Source organism: Nyctereutes procyonoides, unplaced genomic scaffold, assembly GCF_905146905.1.
Source record: "Nyctereutes procyonoides isolate TBG_1078 unplaced genomic scaffold, NYPRO_anot_genome, whole genome shotgun sequence".
NCBI lineage: Eukaryota > Metazoa > Chordata > Mammalia > Carnivora > Canidae > Nyctereutes > Nyctereutes procyonoides.
The window spans coordinates 38,240,796-38,265,365 of NW_026575052.1; the positions used below are offsets into that span (position 1 = coordinate 38,240,796).

General features: G+C 36.6%; 1 protein-coding gene across 1 annotated transcript in view; it reads left to right on the forward strand.

Annotated features, from left to right (window-relative positions):
* DEPDC1B (DEP domain containing 1B) overlaps positions 1–24,570 on the forward strand; it is an 84,929-nt gene that overhangs the window by 32,038 nt on the left and 28,321 nt on the right. Inside the window, exons 3-7 of the mRNA XM_055331994.1 lie at positions 3,949–4,084; positions 8,851–8,978; positions 9,624–9,754; positions 11,949–11,996; positions 15,815–15,955. Of these exons, the coding sequence (XP_055187969.1) occupies positions 3,949–4,084; positions 8,851–8,978; positions 9,624–9,754; positions 11,949–11,996; positions 15,815–15,955 (584 nt within the window). The remainder of the gene's footprint in view (positions 1–3,948; positions 4,085–8,850; positions 8,979–9,623; positions 9,755–11,948; positions 11,997–15,814; positions 15,956–24,570) is intronic.

Genomic DNA, 24,570 nt, shown 5'->3' on the forward strand with positions numbered 1-24,570 from the left:
TTTCCTTCCGAGCAGTGTCTCATCTCCCATGGCCTCTTTTTGTTGCTTAGGCACATCTCAGTATGCTGCTCTCAGGGGTGTGGCCCTTTTGTACCTGATGGCTGTTTTCTAAGAGCTTGGCAACGAGCCTGGGAGTTCTATGAGACAGGAAGGGCGTTCCAGGCCAGTTAAGGGCTGTCTCATTCCTACCATCTTCTAGTTACCAAAGCAGTTGGAGTGGGATCACCCAGACTCAAAAGAATAGAGAAACACACTCAGAGTACCTCTTGATAGGGTAGTGGCAAGATCACTTGTAAAAGACCATGTGGATGGGAAGTGCCTTTGTAAAACATCTTTGGAAGTACACTCTGCAGCAGGGATGCAATTTCACATTTCCCAAAGGGATAACCAGTTGGACAGTCCATACTTTCTTATTGATCTGTAATATCTCTTCTCTTGTAAATCAGGTTTCTAAATAAATATGTATGTTTGTTTTAGATTGTCTGTCTAGACCCATGATGTTCACCTGGGAACCATTTTTTAGGGGACAGTGTCTGGAAATATTTTTGGTTATCTCACGTGGGAGGGTGTCCTATTAGCATCCAGTGGATGGAGGCCAGAGATGCTGCCGGACAACTCACAGTACATGGGACAGCTCCCAGCCCAAAATGTCGGTGATGTTGAAGCTGAGAGTCCATGGTCTTTGCCATTAGTGCTGCCCGACTGTGTTATCTTAAATAGCCTGGGTAGCTGGTAGGGCAAGTCACCTCACTTTGTTTTTCTTTCTATTTTTTTTTCACTTTGTTTTTCTTCTTTAAGAATGTCTTTTTAAAAAATTTTTTTAATTTATTCATTCATGACAGACACACACACAGAGAGAGAGAGAGAGAGCGAGAGAGAGAGACAGGCAGAGGGAGAAGCAGGCTCCACGCAGGGAGCCCGACGTGGGACTTGATCCCGGGTCTCCTGGATCACACTCCGGGCTGAAGGCGGCGCTAAACCGCTGGGCCACTGGGACTGCCCAAGAATGTCTTGATTGTTGTTGGCCTCTTGCATTTCCATATACATTTTACAGTCAGCTTATCATGTTTCATAGGAAACTTTTTTTAAATAATAAATTTATTTTTTATTGGTGTTCAATTTGCCAACATACAGAATAACACCCAGTGCTCATCCCATCAAGTGCCCCCTCAGTGCCCGTCACCCACTCACCCCCACCCCCCGCCCTCCTCCCCTTCCACCACCCCTAGTTCGTTTCCCAGAGTTAGGAGTCTTCCATGTTCTGTCTCCCTTTCTGATATTTCCCACTTATTTTTTCTCCTTTCCCTTTTATTCCCTTTCACTATTATTTATATTCCCCAAATGAATGAGACCATATAATGTTTGTCCTTCTCCTATTGACTTATTTCACTCAGCATAACACAGGAAACTTTTTATTTTGATCAGAATTTCTTCATAAATATCTATCTTCATGAGGAGTATTGACATTGACATTTTACTGTTGAATATGGGTGTTGAATCTTCTTATTTAATATATCTATCAATTTACATCATTAGTGTCTTTCAATAAAGTTTTGTAATGTCCCTATTAAATAAATAGGGCTTGCAAATCTTTGATGCAAGATGGTTTGTTCTCTCAGCCTGTTCGTTGTGAGGCTTTCAGTAAGTTTGCTTTCCTCTTTTGGGGCTTCATTTCCCCAAGTGAAAAATGTGACATTTGGATTAGGTCATTTCTGACAGGCTTTGAAGCCTGAGTTGACATAATTGGAGTGTTAAAATTACAGGGAAAACTCTCAGTGCACGCAGTAAAAGAAGTCCATGAGGGGGAGCTCTGCTGCATTTTTATCTTTGGCCAGATTGCCCTAAAGATCCCACACCTGCTGTGACAGCTGCAGATATTATGGCAGAGATCTCATCTTCCCAGGGTGAAGGAAGAATGTGGCTCCCTGGTAGCTCTCCTATTACAGTTCTTCACATGAGAACTACCACTTTGGTTTTTGGAAGGTATTAATTGTTTCTGGGTGTGAGAATACAGGAAACACATTTTGAACCCAGGAGAACATTTATGGGGTCATCTTTATTGGACAAATGAATAAACTTTAACTGAGACACACTGTTACTTGCCAGAAGACAACACAGACTGTTGGTGAGAGAATTAGGGCTGGAACTCAGGTCATATTTTCACACTTAAGTTGAAGGAGTTGGGATGGTAAGCAGTGGGTATTAGTGGTGGGGTGAGGGGTAGGGATGGTGTTTAATTTTTAAGGAACTGAAAGATGGGTGACCTGTGAACTCCCTGGACATGTTTGTAACATTATATGTGTGTGTAAATGTGAGAGAGTGTGCGTGTACCTGAGTGTGCACACGTCCTATATACTTTGGTTGGCAGTAGGGCAGTAGGACTTTTTTGTGATTGTTGGCTTCTTAGCAATAGGATCGGACTTCTGCAAGTCAGCCTTTACTTAAGAGTCAGAGTAACTTTCACTGGCTTTGGAGATTTATTTAATTTGTATTTTGGAATTGTTTGGAAATACCTGCCTTGGAGATAACTTGATTAAAAAATTTAAGCTGTCTTTCAGTTTATTTATCTTTAACTCAATTTAATTTCATTTTTTTTTCTCACTGACTTTTCAAATAAAGTGTAGTTATTGGATATTCTTTTCAGAGAAGATGAAACTCAATTTCATTAGCCTCCCTTTTTCAAGTCTCTTGTGACTATTCTTGAAATATTCCTCTATAGTGCTTATTATTTGTGATTCTTCTGATTCACCTCAATACAGACTTTTTTTTGGTAAACTATAGACATTTAAAAATTCTTTATATCTCTATGCATTTTTCTTAAGAATAAGATCTTTATTGTTTATTTGAATTATTTTTCCTGTGGGTATCATGGATAAGATTTTAAACCTTTGTTTTGGCTTAAATAAATAAAAAGTAAACTACCTCCTGACTTCCATGTCAACATTAAGAAGGAGAATTCTTGGGACACCGGGTGGCTCAGCGATTGAGTGTCTGCATTTGGCTCAGGGTGTGATCCTGGAGTCCTGGGATCGAGTCCCACATCGGGCTTTCTGCATGGAGCTTGCTTCTCCCTCTGTATCTCTGCCTCTCTCTCTGTGTCTCTCATGAATAAATAAAATCTTTAAAAAAAAAAGTTCTTGTGTTACTCTTTCAAGGCAATGCAATCTCTCTTTCTAACAAACAGAAAAAGCTCCTCTGAAGAAAATTTGTATTTAACTACTTTTCTATTACTCTTTATCAGATACGGTCTAGACTAGCTTAAAGAGAGTTAGATTGTACTTAGGCTTCTCTGTGTTAGTCCAAGGAGTGATGCTGCCAATGTCTTGGAGGGATAGGGACAGAGAAGCATATAAAAGGGCAAAGAAGGACATTGGGTAGCTTTCCCCCCCTCTAAGTGAAGTGTTCCATATACAAAGGAAAGAGGATTAATCTATACCTGAATTAGTTATAAAAATGAATATTAGGCTGTAAGAGTCTTGTGCCAATATATTCTTTCTCAGCAAGTATCACAGAGAATTCATCTGTCCATAAGTTCTATTTATATATGTACCATCTATAAATTCTGGAGAGAGTTGCGAGGTGGTAAGGATTTCAAGCTGGGTGAAAGAAATGGATATTACTTTAGCAGCCCGTGAAGAACATCTTTAATCATGAAAATCATTTGATAAGAGAACAAATTTTATTTATTTCATAATGTATCACATGTTCGATTCCTGTTTTTCTTCATAAATGTTTATGATAGGCGTAATGAATGAACGTTGACAAAAAATCCCATGTTGAGTACAGTAAGCCATATGTGATAATTTGATTGAGTATGACCTCATTTATTATCTGAAGTTTGGAATTATTACATAAATTCTCAAGGATGCAAGAAATGAGAACTATTGTTAAAATACCCCTATGTCTCCCATTGACAGCAGTAATAAAGATTTCCTTCTTGGTTTTTAGATTTCCTCCTTCTTCACCCCTGAAACCATATCCAAAGAAGCCTGCATACCAAAAGGATGTTATTAAATTTCCCGAATGGAATGACCCCCCACAGAGCACTTCACAGGAGAACATCCCAGTAAGGCCGGTTGTGATGGTAAGTGTGTTACTGAAAGATGGGCAGGGAGGTGGATGTGGAGTGGGTGGGATGGATGTGGTAGTGACGGTGGCTGGGGGTGAGGCTACAGCAGCCAGAAGTAGGAAGGGATCTGTAAACCACCAGCCTTAGTCTACTTCTTTTTATGAACAGTGGTCTAAAAGTACTTTAAAACACTAGCTTATGTGTCAATAGCTGAGAGAACAGTAACAGAGAAAGATTAGCTATTGGCCTCTTTCTCTCTTGCCTGTTGACATTTTGACCAAATACATAGTAGCTATTTTCATAGGTTCAGACCAAGCAGGTTTCTGTGGCAACTCCCTTATATAATCTCCTTTTCTTCTGTGTTCTAGAAGTTACCCTTTTCTCTCTTTGTATACTCTTGAATTTTGTTCTAAGTATTAGCAGTTGAAAGTAAGAAGGTTAGGGTGTGAAGTATTGTGGAATGATCCCTAATAGATGAACAACGGTAGATTCTGCTAGTTTTGGAAAAAAAACTAATAAGCTTATTGTAGAATAGAATATAATTTTTTTGCATACTTTTTCTTAAAAGTATTCTTAGTAGAAGGCTACTATGATTGAGACAGTGTTAAAAAATATGGGGATCCCTGGGTGGCGCAGCGGTTTAGCGCCTGCCTTTGGCCCGAGGCGCGATCCTGGAGGCCCGGGATCGAGTCCCGGGATCGAGTCCCACATCGGGCTCCCGGTGCATGGAGCCTGCTTCTCCATCTGCCTATGTCTCTGCCTCTCTCTCTCTCTCTGTATGACTATCATAAATAAATAAAAATTAAAAAAAATTAAAAAAAAATAAAACAGAGAAGAACTTTTATATGGCACTTTTTCAGAATTGTACTCACAAATTTTTTTTAAGTTAATATAGTCTAATAGATGTCCAATTCATACTTATTTGCAAAGATGTGATGTAAACATTTTAGGCAATTTAATTTTTTTTTAAATTTTTTTATTATTTATTTATGATAGTCATAGAGAGAGACAGAGAGAGAGAGGCAGAGGCAGAGACATATGCAGAGGGAGAAGCAGGCTCCATGCCCCGGGAGCCCGACGCGGGACTCGATCCCGGGTCTCCAGGATCGCGCCCTGGGCCAAAGGCAGGCGCCAAACCGCTGCACCACCCAGGGATCCCCTTAGGCAATTTAATTAAAAGAAAACCCTTTTTTTTTTTTTTTTTTCCCCTGAAGAGATTGTATTCTCTCTTTGAAGAGAATAATAGTTAAGAAGCTTAGGCTTTTTTTTTTTTTTTAAAGATTTTATTTATTTATTCATGAGAGACAGAGAGAGAGAGAGAGAGGAAGAGACACAGGCAGAGGGAGAAGCAGGCTCCCTGCAGGGAGCCTGATGTGGGACTCGATCCTGGGGCCCCAGGATCATGCCCTGAGCCGAAGGCAGACACTCAACTGCTTGCCACCCAGGCGTCCCAATTTTTTCAAAGATAATTCAGGAAAAAGAATGACACCAGGACAGAAATAGAGACTCCATAAAGGCTTACAGGTTTGTCAGGACAGTGATGAATTTGGTTTTAAGTATGTTTGATGATAAACATGGCTTGTATTAAATAGAGGTGTCTCATAGGCAGATGGAGATAATGATCCTGGAACTTAAAGGCAAGATAATATTTGGAAATCATTAATTTAGTCATTCAACAAATATTTATTGGGTGTCTGCTGCGTACCATGTATTTTGTTAGGCTCCACGGATACAGTAATATGTGATACAGTTTTAACTCTAAAAAGGCTCATAGTCTAGTGAAGCATACAGTACAAAAATAGATAATTAGAAAACAAAGTGGAAATACTTTGGGTATTTGAGAACTTTTAATTCATTCCTAATGAGGAGTACTTAATCAAGGCCTAGCTGATAGTTCCTGTCTAGAGAAAATTAAAATGTAAGTTGCATGAGATCAGATACATTTTTTTTGAACATTTTCATTTCAACATCTAGCATGTTCCCATTGATAGAGTGGTTATTCAACAGACATTTTTCTTTTTTTTTTTTTTTTAAGATTTTTATTTATTTATTCGTGAGAGAGAGAGAGAGAGAGAAGCAGAGACACAGGCAGAGGGAGAAGCAGGCTCCCTGCAGGGAGCCCAATAGGCGACTCCATCCCAGGACCCCAAGGTCACGACCTGAGCCAAAGATAGACGCTCAACTGCTGAGCCACCCACAGGTGCCCCTGATTTCCTTTTTTCAGTCGGTTGGGTGTCTGCTTTCAGCTCAGATCATGATCCTGGAGTCCCAGGATCGAGTCCTGCATTGGGCTCCCTGCTCAGCAGGGAGTCTGCTTCTACTCTGCCCCTCTCCCAGCTCATTCTCTCTCTCTCTCTCTCTCTCTCTCTCTCTCTCTCTCTCTCTCTCTCTCACTTTCTTTCTCAAATAAATAAATAAAATATTAAAAAAAAGAAACAATTTTTCTTAAAGAACTTGAGCTCATCATTCATTTTTTTCTGTTCTACTTTCCTGGTTGCTATCTTTGCTTCCTCTTTGCTTGTTAGTTTTTGTTTTTGTTTTATTCTGTCTTTTCTCTTGCTTCACCATTTATACAAATAAAAAATATATGATAATAAAATAAAACTTGTGCTTGTTGAGGGGCAGTACAGTGTGGAAAGTAAGATATTGGACTACTGGGTTTGGATCTTGATTCCTACATTTACCAGTTATTTGGGCTTGTTTCTGTGGTTTTTTTTTTTTTGTTTTTTTTTTTTTGGTTTGGGCTCAGTTCATAATCTCAGAGTTGTGAGATCAAGCTCTGCATTGGAATCTGTGTTGGGCACAGGGTCTGCTTGAGATTCTTCTCTTCCTCTCCTTCTACCCCTCCTGCCCTATGCTTACACACTCTCTCTCAATAAATTAATAAAATTTTTCTTAATGGTGAAACTGAGATGGTAATAGTACCCTCTGGGGTAGGCTTGTTAGAATCAAGTGAGGTCATACCTATAGAGTGCTTAGAGTCATGGCTGGCACACAGGTGTTCAGTAACTGTTAATTACTATTGATGTTACACATTTATTTAATAGAATTGTTTTTAGGCAGAAACAAAGGAAAATAAATTACTCATGATATCATCCAGAGAGAATTGATATTAACATTTATGTGGTGTATCCTTTTTATCATACAAATTTTTAACACAAAAATGAGACCATGTTGAGCTTTTCATAGCCCATGTTCTTCACAATGTGCTTAGCTTTTTTTATGTTATTAGACATTTGACATGATTTTTTAATATCTGTATCTTGTCTAATATAAAAGTAATATATTTTATTTATCCTGTATTTTACTGTCAGATAATATACACTGTTTCCAGTTTTTTAGTGAACAGTTGTAATGAGCAATATGTTTACAGATAAATAGTTGAATATATCCATGGTGTTTCTTTCTTTAAAAAAAATTATTTATTGAGAGAGAGAGTGTGAGGATAGGGCAGGAGGCGTAGAAGGAGAGGGAGAGAAGAATCTCAAGCAGATCCTGCGCCCAACACAGATTCCAATGCAGAGCTTGATCTCACAACTCTGGCATTATGAACTGAGCCCAAACCAAGAATTGGATGCTGAACTGACTGAGCCACTCAGGTGGCCCCATGCTATTTCTTTAAAATAACTTTTGGAAGCAGTTTTGCTAGGCAAATGCAATCATTTATATGCCTGTCTTCAAAAATGAACACCTAATTTAGATACTTTAAACAAAATTCACAAATCCACATGGGCTTTGACTTTCTTTTGTAATTGAGTAATTCTGCAAGAACAGAATCACAAAACAACTTTCTGGCTGTTTTTCCAAATTTATAAGATTTTTCTATCATGATACTTTTGTAAAAATATTACAGAAAATCTTTGTAAATAATTTCTTAAGTGTTTTTCCTCTAAAACTTCAAAGTTTCGGGATCCCTGGGTGGCGCAGCGGTTTGGCGCCTGCTTTTGGCCCAGGGCGCGATCCTGGAGACCCGGGATCGAATCCCACATCAGGCTCCCGGTGCATGGAGCCTGCTTCTCCCTCTGCCTGTGTCTTTGCCTCTCTCTCTCTCTCTCTCTCTCTCTCTGTGACTATCATAAATAAATAAAAAAAAATTTAAAAATAAATTAAAAATAAATAAAACTTCAAAGTTTCTGTGATTACAAAAAGGAAGTTTTAAGAATCAAATGTCTAGTAGCCTAAATATGAGAAAGGAGATACTGAGAATTTTGAACTGGTGAAGCTGTGTGACTTTGAGCATATTATTTAACCTTCTGAGCTGTAGTTTTTCTCCTTACTATCTCCAGTTGTCCTGTGGAGCTCTTGTTTTTACTGCCCTCTGCAGTTGCCTAACATCTGGGTCTGCTCTTCAACATTGTACTTATTTGATCTTTGCTTATTAAAAATAGAGACTTCTTGAAAGTAACAGACTTTAAGTTTATTTCAAACAATCACTCAGTTTGGACAGCGTATGAATATTGGTGGATATCCTTTGACTTAATTCTGAATTTTATTTCATGGCTACTTCATTGATGAGTTGGAATTCCCACAGGAAAGAAATAGTCAATGTCATGCTAATTGCCATAGTTCTTTTGTAATTTATAAATACTCACTTAAAATGTGACCTGATCCTTCAGAGTTATACCTTACTTCTTGGTAGTCTATGCAAAGAAAGTTAGTTTATATTTCTAGTTATTATTTTAAATCAAGCTACAAATAACCAAGCCAAAGAAATTTCTGGTAAAATCATAGTCTTGTCTATTGAAATATTTCTTCTTTCTTTCTGTCCTCCCCCCAAATAGAACTCTGAGATGTGGTATAAACGTCACAGTATTGCTATTGGAGAGGTGCCAGCTTGCCGTCTTGTCTACCGCAGACAGCTGACAGAGGCCAATGTCGAAGAGATATGGAAGTCTATGACATTATCGTAGTATGTGCAGTTTATATTAATGAGAACTTTCAGTGTTCTCTTTTCTTTTTCAATTTTGCTCCTCTACTACTTTCTGCATATTTGATTTTCTGAAATTATGTATTAAAATCTTTGTATTATTTGCAGCTGTGCTGCTTGGCAAACATAATTTAACTAAATTCTGGAAATTTTCTACCGTCATTTATAGAATAGCTAAGAATAGAAACTTCAAAGTTCTTAAACTTCCTATAACACTGAAGCTTTATGTTTAATGAAACACAGTGGTAAGTTTGATCTCCTAGATATTTGGCATACAATAGATAATTAAAGTAAATGATGTTATATAGAAGGTTTTTTTCCCCTTCACAGACATACTAGTAGCAGTTTCTCATCATTGGATAAGCTGGCTTTCGTTTTTTATATCTTTACTTATGAAATATATTTCTTGGCATCGAAGCATTATGTTATTAAATTAGTGAGGCAATCTGTTAATAGCCAAAGGATCTTTTAAATTTGTTTCATCATATTCAATTTCTAGCCTTTTTGCCAAAGATTGGATGAAATGCATGAAAACAACACATTTTAAAGATTGATCTTTTACATGCCAGGTTTTGGGGTAATGTTGATTTTTTTTTTTAAGTACTTAATTTTCATGTATCTTTCCAGCTTACAGAAAGTCCTTGGCCTGGATTCTTTGGAAGAAGTCTTAGACATTAAACTGGTCAACTCCAAGTTCATCATCCATAATGTGTACAGTGTGAGCAAGCAGGGAGTTGTCATCCTTGATGACAAGTCAAGTAAGTGCCTAAAAACCATGCTAGTGGTCCTGTTTTGACCCACTATGTTGACTGCACAGTCCCATCAGCTTTTTTTTTTTTGATCCTTCCCTAAATCCTCAATAAATGTATCCCCTCAGTATTCATAGCGGTGTCTCACTTCCTCGTATCTTTTAAATAATTATGTGGATTAAGGAAGTGACAAGGAAAGGTGAATATCCAGGACTCAAAGCCTCAGCACAGTCCATCCAGAGGCTAGTTCAGTGTTAGCTATATAGGGCATTAAGTAGTTCTTTATCATTCACGGAAAATCCCTGAAAAGTAAGTTTAAGACCTAACCGAAAAAAAAAAAAAAAAAAAGACCTAACCTAATACTTGAGTTAGTTTGCCACTGACTGGGCCTTAGAGATTGATTTTAGGTTTCAAGTGGGTCTGACTGATTTTTGGTTCTCACTGACCTTTTCGTTACAGTGTCTCTGTGGTAGATTTTCTGGGAGAGTCTTGGTTTAGGTCCTTTTTTATTCTTGTTGATAAAGCCCTTTAAATGCTGAAGATGCTTTAATTTTTTTTATACCTTTTCTCCCAGTTTACAAATCAGGAAAAAAAAGACATTTAGCAGCTGCCTATCCTGTTTTTTTTTTTTTTTTTTTTTTTTTTAATTTGGAAAAATAGTGATATGGTACCTACTTGTAGTGGTCCAGAATCCCTGAATGGGTTTTAAAGTTTTCTTCTCTTGGATTGGGGATGGGCCAGAATTGGATGGTTTTTGAATGGTTCTTTTGTAAATACTTCCAACCCTTGATCCTGGGGAGAGCTGGAGCTAGAATGACCATTGGATGTGGGAGTATGCTATAGTACTTTTGGATTTTTTATAAGTTATTATTAAATTTAGGTCTGGAGGCTCCTGGGAAGCAAGACAGAACTCTACCAGAAGGAGCCTGAGCAGCTGTGAGAGGGGAGGAGGTTTTTCTAGGCTCTGATTCCTGACAGGAGCAGAATGTGTCTTTGAAACTTGAAACACCTGGTCTTTTTTTTTTTAATTTTTATTTATTTATGATAGTCACACACACACACAGAGAGAGAGAGAGGCAGAGACATAGGCAGAGAGAGAAGCAGGCTCCATGCACCGGGAGCCCGACGTGGGATTCGGTCCCGGGTCTCCAGGATGGCGCCCTGGGCCAAAGGCAGGTGCCAAACCGCTGCGCCACCCAGGGATCCCAACACCTGGTCTTTTAGGTAGTGTCTGTATCTGGAATGAGGGACATCAGGAAACAAATTCATGACTTTGTGAGTTGTAGGTTAATATCAACATATAAAATTAAATTACATAGAATAATGGGGTTATTGCCTTTGAAATACATCTAAAATCCTTCCACATTCTTTGAGCATAGCAAACATTAATACTTTTACCTACCATTTAGATAATCAGTCGTCTTTTGTCTTACTAAGTTCTTCAGAAAGAAGGACGCTTCCACAAGGCTCAGGTTCATTAGATCTGACATAGTTCAACCAGTGTCTTTGCAGTTTTTCACAAAGTGAAGAAGATGGAGAAGTGGAAGCATGAGTGCTGGTCCATCTCATTATATATCTGTGTCAGAACCAGGAGGGGAGAAACCAAGGAAGAAAGGCTCAGCTGGGATTTTTTGTAGCAATGTTAACAATTATTATTTTAAGGCCATCTAAGAACTAATAGCCTATATCAGTATGTCAGTGGAACTTCCTTCCCCTAAAACATTTTGAAAATTGAAACATGCAAAAGGACAGTTATATTGGACAATGGACATACAGAATTTACCCCCCTCCCTTTTTTAAGTGTTGGTGAACTGAATTCAAAAATATAGTTGATAACTAATATTTTTGCTTTTTCTGTTTTTTTCTTTTCCTTCTTTAATTCTTAGGATAACTGATTAGTTTGTTTCTTTGGGATGAACTATCAAATTTCTCCTTTTCACCAAAGCTTTAAGAAGTGCATCTTGTCCTTAGAGCAATTTGTGGGCAGGCATTTGTACGAGCACATGTGACACTGTGGCTGATAGAAAACTTTCCAATTGTTAAACATTCTGCTATATTAATAAGTGATTTGAGATGTGTGATTGGCAGATATGTTTCTTATTATTTGCACAGTTTATACACTCTTATGATACTATGTATGTATATAATTCCTTTAGTTATATGCAGCTGGATAAAATATCTTTTTATTTTCATTTCTCTGCAGAAGAACTTCCTCATTGGGTACTGTCAGCTATGAAGTGTTTGGCAAATTGTAAGTACTAATTATCCTCCAGTTTTATAAGATTAACAGAAATTAGTGCCCTGAATTAGAAAATATTTTTGTTCAATGGCCTGAACATTGATTTGACACCTGTGAGACTGGCAGTTAATTATTTTGGGACTAGTGTGCTTTTAGTGATGAATTTGTGACTTAGTGAAAGGGCTGAGTTATGGAATATTTTTAAAGGAATTTTGTGGTTCTCTTTTCTGGTGGATGTAATCACACTACAGATAAAGTCCAAATTACTTCTGACTGTTTCATTACAGTCAAGAAAAATCAGTTATAATGAATATAATATTTGCAGATAGCTGCCTGTTTACAATTTATACATTTTTATTTATAAGGCTTGTATTTATGTATAAAGCTTGTAAAACATATATTCCTGTGTATGCTGTGTATTTAAATCTCAGTTTGCTCAGCAGATCCTATCTACTATTGGCCTTTTATAGAGCACCAGTTTAAGTGGGGAAGCAATGTTTTAGAAGACTAGTCTGACTGATAAGCAGGATGATTTGGAAGCAGGAGAACGTGTGTGCAGAGAAACATGAAGGCATCTTTCAGTAATTGGATATAAGGTGATGGGGCCTGGATTGTGGTGGTCCTTCTGAGGATTTGCATAGGCGTAGGCAGTCCATTGCGTAGGCATAGATATCACTTCGTTGCCTATCATAGATGCCATAAAGAATGTGTTGTTATAGTATCTCACTAACACTGCCATTTTTCTGGGGATTTTTTAGAGGGCTAAACCCAGAGAGGGGATAGTTAATGGCTTAACCCAAACAAGTGATTTTAGTGAGAGGAATTTTAGTTATTTGGCTGACTAATAATGATGATGTTTGTCTGTGGGACCTCTCATCCTCAAAGATGGCCTCAGAAAGATACCTTTTGGTTAGGGCTCACATGTATAGATATAGATGTAATAAAATTTTGAATAAGTAGACTCTGAATGATTTATTGAGCTGGTGTTAGTTTTGTCTGATTGAAATGTCTGATTCTGTTTTGTCTGATTGAATGAAATTAAGATAACTATGTAGTTTACTGTAGGTCATCTCAGTCAGTATATGGACAATGATTACATACTATCATTCTGAATATGAATATCAATTATTAGCTTGTGTGAAGCCCAAAGTTTTCTGTGTTTAATTATTAAATTTTCATTGGTTTCTGACTAATATTTTGAAACCTCTGAGATGTAGAGTAGTTTTAGCTTGGGAGAGTGCTTTTTTCTTCTTGCTCAACCATTTGAACTAAATAAAATTTAAATTACATCTTTGGTCAGAGTTGGCAATGATGAGATAGAAGGTACAAATGCAAAGTTAAATTACCCATTTCTGAATTCCTGGCAAACCAAGGATTTGGAAGTTGATCAACTGGTAAAGAATAGAAGAAGCCAGTAAAACAAATCTAGGGGCTACAATATGTTCTGTAATATGTACTAAGGTGTGGTTGTGATACAGATTTTTCCATGGTGATTAAAATGTAGTGAAGAGTATAATTTTTCCCTCAAGTGAGTTGTAAACATAATGCCACAAAAAACTGCTGGAGGAATATTAGAATGACTGGAATTTTGTAAAAATGAAGGAGCAAGATGTAAAGAGCAACTTTGTGATGTTCTCTATGTATATGAGATGGTATTATATTAGGTAGAAGTTCTTGGGAACAGGGACATGTCTTATATGGATCAAGCATGAGTGCTTTACAGATGTTTGGCATTTTCATAAAAATGCTTGTTTATGTGTCAAAGGAAAAAGGTGACCAAAGGCAAGGAGGTCCTTTGAATAGTTTTGTGATAATAATAAGTTTTCCAAATTCTTGTTGGCCTCCCAAATTTACTTTGACCTTTTCCTTATCCTTCTTGAGTCTAGATTCCCATTATAGTCATCTAATAGGGAACAACAGGAAGGATAGGCGGGCTCATTTATAGGGTATTTTGAAGGCCTCTTGCCTCCTTTTCTGTAAATTTGCTGCTCACCTCTTGCAGGACCATTGGAAGACCATGTGTACATTCTTTCCTGTTGGTCAGCCTCATGGTTGGCCACAGAATGATGGCCTGATAGTAAATACAAAAATATGTTAACTGTGTTTTTCTTCTTTGAGCATATACATTACAAGGATTACAAGGATTCAATAAAAAAGAAAAAAAATGGATGCAGGCAATGTTTTTCCAAGATCTGTCAGGAATAATATGTATAAGAGATATTCTGAAGTTCATGATGACTAAGAAACAAAAAAGTCTTAGAAATAAGACCTCTTCTCATGGGGCCCACTGTGCACTTGTGTTTTTACAGAAACTTTTGTTTTGTTTGTGTAAATTTTTAACGGGAAAGATGAAATGTTCATAAAGGGATATAACTGCTTACAATCAAGCACATACTTATCTTGGAGGGGGCAGTAATTCAAGGCAATGTGGATTGCTTGCTGAGATATATCAAGGTAATTATTTCAATTGACTAAGCTTGGGGTATTTCAGAGAAGGAAGCAAGCAAGAATGGATGACTGTGTGTTGGCTGCTAGGTTAACATGGTACCACCTATAGATCTTCCATAATTTAATTATTTTAGTCAAACAAATTAAGTTATTTTCGAAGTATACAGATTATTAAAAGTTAAGAGGGTTTTAAGGAGGCCAACACAAAGCCAATTTCACATTGTCCCATTGGCCTAGAAATGTGAAGGCCCAGAATGTTTCACTGTGGTTTTTTTTTTTTTTTTTAGTTTTATCTTTTCTCTTTTGTTGCAGTGATTCTGGAGAAAGGCTTTCTTTCAGCTTTTGCTGGTCTTACCATTTGTTGCTCTGAGGGTAGAGATCTCTTTGTGTCTTAGTTGTTTAGTCTTGTGTTCTGCTGGCCCAGAACTGGCCAGTGCACTTGCCTTTCTTCTTTCTCCCATGCTGTGTGGAAATTGAGAGGACTGGCCAAACTGTTCCTCGTGAGGCTACTTGCCATTTCCCTCAAGGCACAGGCAGGTCTGGTTTATCTCTCCACTTGGCAGTGTAAATCTGTGGGGTGTGTGTGTGTGTGGATTCCTGGGGGCATTTGCTGCCGTATCTATAGAGAGCTAAGCATTTCTTCTTGTTCCTCTTTGGCCCCAGATGCAAGTGGATCTTTGCCTTTCTTCTGCTGAGGGTATGGCTGGGACCACATTGTTCCAGGCTTCTTATAGCTACCCCAACTTTGAAATATGCTCTGCTTGATACACTGTCTTTTGAAGGTTGGTTGGGGATCAAATAGAGCGTTTTATAATCAGAATGAATTACAGGACACAATGTAAAATCTCCTTTTTAGACTATCTTTAAGAAAAAGAGTATAAGTTCTTATTAGTCTGAAATAGTTTAATTGAAGGTAGAAATTGATTAACTCCGCTCCGACTCTAGGATTTAATAATATAGCAATGATAAAATAACGAAAAGCTTTGAAAATTGCTTTATAACTTGTCTATTACACAGGTGAGCTAATTATCATCCTGGTCAACTGTGTCAAGACTAGGAAAACATTGAATATTTCAAAGAAAAATAATCATCGTCTACTTTAATAAAAATGCCTTTCAGAAGGATGTTAAAGAAAGAGTGGGTTTCTTTTAAAATGCAAGTAAGGCAGTGATTTTCCTTATTGTTTTATAGTAGATTTTGATTTATACATAAAGAATATTTGTGTAAGCAAATGTATAATGTCAACTTATATAACCTCAATTTTCCCCATGAAAACTTATCTATTCTTGATATCCATACACACTATACACATATGCACAGAGACTAATCCTTAGAAATGATTGTCCCATTAATGTTTCTTTCTCTGTCTCTCTTTTTAACAGGGCCTAATTGTTCAGATTTGAAGCAGCCTATGTATTTAGGATTTGAAAAAGATGTCTTTAAAACCATAGCAGATTACTATGGTCACCTGAAAGAGCCTCTGCTTACATTTCATCTTTTTGATGCCTTTGTCAGTGTATTAGGTAAGTTGGAATATAATGAACATGTGCCTGTGTTTTACTTATTTTATTTTTATTTATTTTTTAAGATTGTATTTATTTATTCATGAGAGACACACAGAGAGGCAGAGACATAGGTAGAGGGAGAAACAGGCTCCCTGTGGGGAGCCTGATGTAGGACTTGATCCCAGGACCGGGATCATGACCTGAGCTGAAGGGAGACACTCAACCACTGAACCCCCAGGTACCTGAGCCATGTGTCTGTATTACTGACTTTTTTCCATTTCACTTTCTACTGTCTTGACTTCCATAACATTTTTGTTTTTGTTTTTAAGATTTTATTTATTTATTTGAAAGAGAGAGAGAGAGACAGAGAATGCAAGAGAAAGAGCAAGCATGAGCAGGGAGGGGGACAGAGGGGAGAAGCAGGGTCTCTGGTGCAGGGCTTGATCCCAAGACCCCAGGTTCATGACCAGAGCTGAAGGCAGATGTTTAACCGACTGAATTACCCAGGTGCCCCTCCATAGCATTTTTGAAATAAAAACTGAAGTACTTGGCCGGTTGCAGTCCTCTTCTATGAAGGAGGAAAAGAAAATGGTTAAGCTCTGTTAAGAAACTCAAAATGAGGGCCAATAGTTTTTACTTCTTAAGAAAGAGTAATATACTATGTGTCATTTTTGTACAAAAAAGTACAACTTCTGTGGTAGAGAAGAATGTAAATTTGACATTTAGTGTTCAGAGTAAATCTACTACTCTGGATTTGCCTTTATGAACAGTCAAGTATGGGAGATGTATTTTCACCTAGAAATCTAATTTCTTTTCATAGAATGAATAGGTTTTTGTAGGACTATTTGTTATTTGTGACATGAAAATAAATATGGTAACTTTATCATTCTCTGAAACTTGTTCCTATTCTTCACATAGATCTATGTACTTCAGAATTTACAGTGTCAAAAAAGCAGGGCTGAAAGGAAAAACAATCTACATTAATGCTCTAGGTCTTTTTGATATTGTTCCTTTCTTCTTGGATATCAGATTTTCTGTGGCTATTGTGATTGTTCAGTAAATATTATTGTTTTATTGTCACAAAGTTTGCTTTAATGACCAAATCATTGTGTGGCTATCATGCTCTGTTATGTGAATTTGTGGGAACTCACATACTCTTATTGCTGAGTATTGTGGGGTTTAGCTATCTTTCCCGTCTCTTCTCTTTTCCTTTCTCCTCTTTCCATCTTACTTTCTCCTTGGAAAGTATGGGTGCCACCATAGTGACATCCTCATAAAATAAAGTATCAGCAACATTTGAGTAACTTACCTGATAGTACTTTAAATTTTAATATTCTGTAGACTTTTTGATAATAAGAAACAAAATATAACAACTGTAAATCATGTGCATAAGAATGAGTGTGTTTTTAAAGAGATTAATATTGGGAACAGATGAAAGGATTAGGCCTGCTAGTGGGGTTTGAGACCACTGGGTTGGTCTTGGTATTTTGTGTTCAACCGAAGAGGATTGAGGGCTTCTCTCCTTCTGAATATCACACCTAATGATGGATACTTTCTGCTGTTTAATATGCATATGGACTCATTGAGCCCATTCTCACTTTAGCTATTTACTGCCATTGTACCACTGGTAAAATAAGAATTCTAAAGACTGGATTAAAAATTACTTCTTAGGTTTTCTTCTCATTTTCCATTTTCATAGCATTCTGTTGTAAAAGTGATCTGGGTTGGAAACACAATACTTGGAACTTTTTTTTTTTTTAGAAAACAAATTCCAATTTGAATCAGCTATGTTTATGGCATCACTGGTCTCTTCTACCACAGTTGTTTGTTTTGATCTCAGCTAGGAATTAAAGCTGATTATTTCCAAATTGATGTCAAAATCAGCCACCCTCTAAAATATTGCTTGTACAGGGTTTAGGATGGAGAAGTATGGACAAAATGGAGAATTTATGGCAGTTAGATATTTGCAAGAAGAGACTAATGTGTACGGATAGTCAAAATTCATTAACTTTCCCTGTTCCAGTCCTTTTCAAGTGAACATATTTGAGACACTCTGTATCGGAAACCATATATTTTAGATCCTATGTAGTAAAAGAAGAAATAGAAAGTCTTCAAGATTACCATAATTTGATCATTATATGACTAATGAAGATCATCTAGTAAAGCAATCCTGTTAATGGCTGTGGAAAAAGGTAATATGTATAGATATGTACAAACCAGATACATAAGTTGAATCTCAATGGAGTTGACTCAATTCTTCAAACCTTTTGACTTACTTGGATTGCAGTAGGGTGACATTAGATAGGTAAGTAATAAAGTAGATAATCAGTGTACTTTGTATAGAAGCTAAACATTCTATAGCATTTTCATTTTCAGTGGAAATGATTTGCAGTTTAAGTAATGAATTTTTTGAGGCTTATTCCTTTGCTTCTAAGAATGAAATAAGCTAGCTTGATGCAAAACCTGTGACCTTGAGAGCCTTTAGTCATTGTTACTTAAAGCAAAATATCTAAGCGTTCTTATGGGAAAAAAAGAAAAAGATATTTTTGGAGATGTAAGACTTGTTCTTTACTTACAATAGAAAAAATGATTTTTTAAAAGATTTTATTTATTCATAATAGACACACATAGAGAAAGAGAGAGAGAGAAAGAGAGAGAGAAAGAGAGAGAGAGAGAGAGGCAGACACACAGGCAGAGGGAGAAGCAGGCTCCATGCTGGGAGCCCAACGTGGGACTTGATCCCGGGACTCCAGGATCACACCCTGGGCCAAAGGCAGGCGCTAAACTGCTGACCCACCCAGGGATCCCCAGAAAAAATGATTTAATTTGGGTCAGCAGTCTGACCTAACAACATGATTATGTATAGTAATTAATTTTCATTTCCAAAATGGCAGTTTCTTTTTAAGATCATAATTTGTCTGATTCTTAAAATGGGGTGAATGAGATAATCTAGCATCTTTCACTCACTTCACATGTACCCTAGAACCCATTGAGCTGTGTAGCTTGCCATAATTTGTCATGTCGAGAAAAAAGAGGGACACGTATGAAGCCCAAAAGGGCAGGGGATGGTGTTTGGATAGTTGGGTGACTTGTGGGTTTTATCATATTATAATTTGAGTTTCCACACTGGTGATCTATGGGGTAAATCTGACTAAGAGATATATCTGGTTTAACCTCTTTTAGAAAGCTATTTTTAGAAAGAAAATTTAATTAATTGCCAAACTTGAAGAAACAGGAAATTCACTAAGAATTTGTGAATCTGTGAAGAGAAAAATTTGAGTATCTAGCAGTTCTGGGCTTGAATTTCCATGAGTGCAAACTGCTGCATTTGTGTAGCTAGTGCCACCACTAGAAGGAGCAAGTGTTCCAGGGACATGAACTCTAATTTACAAACTCTCCAGTGTTTCCCACTGCTTCTGGGACTCCCAAGCCAAGTTCACGTGACTCCCTTTGCTCATTTATTCCTTTTGCCTGCTCCTGCAGGTTTATTTGCTAGGCGGCCAGAAACCTGAGTAGCTCTTTGCTGCTCCTTGCCTCTTAAATGCAAAGTTTAGAAAATGCCACTGAAATTCACTAGGTTGATTGCACATTGGATTACCTAACCAAACAGTTGAGATCTTCTTCTGTTTTTTAACCTAGAAACAATTAGAAGGGTAGACTTTCCATTCTTTGGTTCTTTTGTCTAAGACTTCTCAGAGATCTTCTGGAACTGTGTACCATCATTGCCTTACTATCCTCTTGCTCTCACGTTTTTGAGTTATCTCAGGGTCCTTCTCCCATGGTAATTCTTAAGGGAAAACAATTCTTTTTTTCAGAGACTGCCTAGTGGGTGTGCTTAACCAGACAGAGGGCCCTTGCCCATGTTAGTACAAAGTTCTTCCTGGTGGTGCTCTCTGCTCTCAGAACCCAGGGGTTATGTCTGGAGCTTCTGAAGATGTAGATGAGCCAAGGTAAGGATATTAAATCACCTCCAAATAAAATGATTACCATTATATCAAGAATGATAGGAATAAAGTGGAATTAGGGAAATGCCTAGATATTCCTTGGCTATAACAAAATACCTAAGCTATTTATAAACATACCAGTAATCACTAGGATAACTGAAAAAACTTTTTGGAAAAAAATCAAGACTTTTCTCATACCATTCATCAAGATAAATTCCAACTTAGAGAATTAAATGTAAAAAATGCAAATCTAAAATACAGTTGATATTTATCTGATGCTGGGTGGGTGAAGGACTTTCTCAGCATAAAAGCAAAAGAAGTCATAAAAATGCTTCAGTGGTTTGAGACTCTTCCTGTAGAAAAGGGCATCATCTTATACATGGGTGAATCTGTGCCTACTTTTAAACAATTCACAAAGGCAACTTGTTTGCCTTTCCTTCAAAGCCTTTGGAGAAATAATCCCTCTTGCTATGTCTTTCTTTGGACAAGGAGTCCTTGCCAACTGCTCTGTAGTCGGAATTCTTTTGCATTAATATAAACTTTTTCCTTTTTATATCTCTTCTCCGTGAAAATGAAATGGATTTTTTTTTTTTTTTATTCCTTTGGTTGTTCAAAAACTACAGTGAACCTTCTTGAGTCTCTCATTGTCTGGCTGAAAAGACATGGTCTCTCTCACTGGCCTTTCAGGGAAATCTGGACCCTCTCAAAAGTCTGCATATTTCACTTCTTTTTTGAAGCTCCCACAAGGGATAGCTTATTGATGACATTGCATATGTTAGTAGAAGCATCAGTTCTACTTTGCAAAAATAAAAATTGTGTTTGTGATGATTTGAGAGTGGAAATCTAATGTAACCATTGGAGAATGGGAAGGACAGTGACAAAGGTAGGGGACCCACAAAGCACTGACAACTCTTAACCTGTCGTGTGGTCCTCAGGCTGAGGTGTCACCTAATAACCTATAACATAGAACATTATTTTAATTGTGTTTGTTTTTATCATAAGGACAGTCAGGTTTCTTTGAGTATTCAATTGTTTATTCAGTTATCCTCCATCAATCCAGCTAAATAATGAACTGTTTCCCTGATGGAAAAAAGTTTCACAGGTGAATTATGTAAGTTATTTTGTGAATTGTCTATTGTGTTTTCATTATTTTATTCTTATTTCACCAATGGAAATATCACCCAACTCCGGTAACTTAGTTTGTTGACCTCAGTCTTTCCACTTCGGTGAGTCACTCTGCCTTTCTAGGTACTGGTTTTTTTCATTGATAAATCGCAGTAATATCTGTCATGCTTCTAGATATGAAAACATGAAACTTAAAGCAATGAATTACACTAATTTTTCTGCTAAAACCTGTTGTTTCAAAAAATATTTAAAAATAGAACAGTATATAAATTAAGATAGAGTAATCATTTTGCTATCTGGCTATGTCTTCTCTCAAATGACAGCAAGGTTTTTTTATATGAAACTACTGTGATAGATCTTCATAATCTATAATTGGGATAACCATTAGTAGATCATTCTGAAATGCAAGAAACAAGTTCTCTCTGTGGCTACAGAATGTCCTTGTCATTTTTCTCTAAAAGGAAGACTTGGTATTTTTATGGTGATGTCTGAGATAACTGAAATGATGAAAGATGAAAAGTCATTCTTTTAGCTTTGTTAAGCAAAATGAAATTAATCCAAAGAATAAAATAGTTACCACATTGAAACTTTTTGGTTATAAAGTGAAGAGAGATTGCTAATGTCCTTCAAAGGTTTTAAAACCTAATATACCCCCCCCACGAATCTAAAAAAACCTCGAGAAGCTCTTTATAATCAGTAATAGTTTATGATCTTGAAGAATCCAAAGGTACTTTTGAAGATGTATCTGAGTTCAACTGTATACTGTCATGTGTAATTTAAAGCTTAGTTCTCTTGCATTCATTTTTCCAGAGTTTGGTAATGTGCTTTTGTCAGAAAGCTTTTATTGAAAGAAAAAAAAGATTAGGTAATGGTCAGCAATGAGAAAGAAGTTAGGAAACAGAAGTCAGATTAAACTATTTTTGAGAATCTAAGTATTCCTACATATGTTCAAACTGAGGAAAGCATTATGTAGCACTCCAAGATTCAAAAGCAGATCTAGAAGTGAATCCTGCTTTGACATTTGAACAGACTGAAAAATAACATCCTTGGGACTAGATGCCAAGAAGGACTGAAGTATTACAGGCACATCAAACCTCAGCCTTTTCGCCATACATCTTCCCTTTGATCATATTCATACCACTTCATGGATCACCTAGGTGCTTTTACTCTTTACTTTCATCCTGGATCTGTCTCCTGTGCCCAGACCAGAATATCTGTCTGATTCTGGCTGTATATTCCTGGATATTTGTTATGTAAGAGCCTTGGTTCAAACTGAGTAGTCTGTAAGCCAATGTTTCAGAAACTGGGTGTTGGATATGAATTCTATGTAGTAGGACAGCATTAAACAAAGAAAAAGAATGGTGTACAAATACCACAGTCCGTTTATAGTAAGAGTAGGTATTTTTATACACTTTTTTTTGTTTTACTTACTTATATTTGTACATATAACATATGTTTTTTAATTTCAGTTGTAGTAAAACATTTTTGAAAAACCCCCATTCTAAATTTCATCTATACCTAATTATATAGTAAGATGATTATGAGGATTTAATGAATGAGGAGACCTCTCAGAAAGTGTAATATTGCTCAAATATTACTAGTAATAGTAGTTAATTACAAAAGATGCTTATAGTACACATGGTTTGTCCTTTATACTTAGATTTAAAAACGCTTTTTACCTATGATCATATTTTTTAAAGTTACATTCAGTTTTTTATTCCTTTTGTGGTGGAATTAGCATTTTAAAGTGGCTTGGAAGTTTCTTCAGGGATACACTACATTGTATTTGTACTTCATGAGAGAGAAATGAGGAGTGGTTTTCTCCTGGCTTTCATTTTGAACTCTCAAGGAAATGGCTTTGTGGGCACTCTTTGATATTAAAGAGCTAGTTTCAGATTTCACTATGTTGAGAAATTCTCTATTCTTTTTACTATCTAATCCTTGTCCCCAGTTAAAGAATGCAGAGTGATATTTTATTCAACTATGTGCATGTTAAATATTTGTGCATATTCTTTGAGCCAGCATTTCTTCTTACAGGGATTTATCCTTAGGAAATAATTGACACATGGACAAAGTAGGTAATACAGTATGGTATTTAGGTATGCATGCCCCTAGCTGTGTGGGCTCACTTTGTACCCTTCCACTAAGTAGCTGTGTGATGTGGGCAAGTGCCCTCCTCTCTGTAAGCCTCACTTTCTTTTTCTGTAAATGAGAATAATGATAGTTGTCTACCTTGCAGAGCTGTTGTCAGGATTAAATGAGACAATATTTGATGTTTAGAACACTGTTCAGTACGTAATAAAATGCTTAATAAATGTTAACTATTTTCATCATAAAATTAGTTTTATTATAATAAATAATAAATAGCTGCTATTATAATATAAATGTAAATGTAATAGCTGCTATTATTCTAATTTTTAAATTAGTTCTAATTTTTAATGATGGAAAATTAAACTCCAGAAACATTATCGAACTTTTAAAATTCTTTTCTGTAGTGGAAGATCTCATACTCAAGTTCCAAAGTATTTTGTGAAATTCATATGCTTTTACATGTGGTAGAACTATTTGCTGCCATCAAGATTAATGGCATGGAAGTGCAGCAAATCACTGCATTCTACAAAGATTTTATTTGGTTTTTAATCTATTCTTCTATTTTTATTTAGCACACATATAATGTTGTAATAAACTGGGGCACAGTTAAATGTCTTTGTGACCAAATTCTTTCCCTTGTCTATGGTATCTATGTTTATAATAATAAAAGAATTCTAGGATTATGGCTTTTTATGCTATTGCCTCTTTAAACATTGAAAAATATTTTTATTTATTTATTTTTATTTTTTTTCTAAATTTTTATTTATTTATGATAGTCACACACAGAGAGAGAGAGAGGCAGAGACACAGGCAGAGGGAGAAGCAGGCTCCATGCACCGGGAGCCCGACGTGGGATTCGATCCCGGGTCTCCAGGATCGCGCCCTGGGCCAAAGGCAGGCGCCAAACCACTGTGCCACCCAGGGATCCCCTCAAAAATATTTTAAAAGAATAATTCATAAAGTATTCCCCTGCCAGTTTCCTAATATTCTATCAATTAATATTTTTGTGATTACAAGTTTTCTTGAAAAGGTTAGTGATTTTCTTTTTCCTATGAAACATGAAGATCCAACTGTAAAATTAATGCGGTCAGTCTAGGTCACCATGGTTTAGTTCATGCTAATCTCAGCAGATGTGCATATTTCCTGTCTACAATAAGTAGATTATGAACTTCTGGTATTGTTGAATTTTGGAAAAATTTCCATGAGATAATTTAAAGCAATGTCAGATTTTTGAAGTGCAAACTCAAAAAACTCTGGGATCACTTTTTTGCTTCAAGTGCATCAACTTGAGAATATAGGCAATTTTTCTTTCCTAATCCCCTGGAAAACTATTTCTGCAATAAGTCTTGTTTCTGCGTAACTGACTGGATTGCTGTTCTTTTTTTTTTTTTTTTTTTAAAGATTTATTTATCTTAGAGAAAGATGGAGAGGGAGAGGGAGAGAGGGAGAGAGAAGGGAAGGAGAATCCCAAGC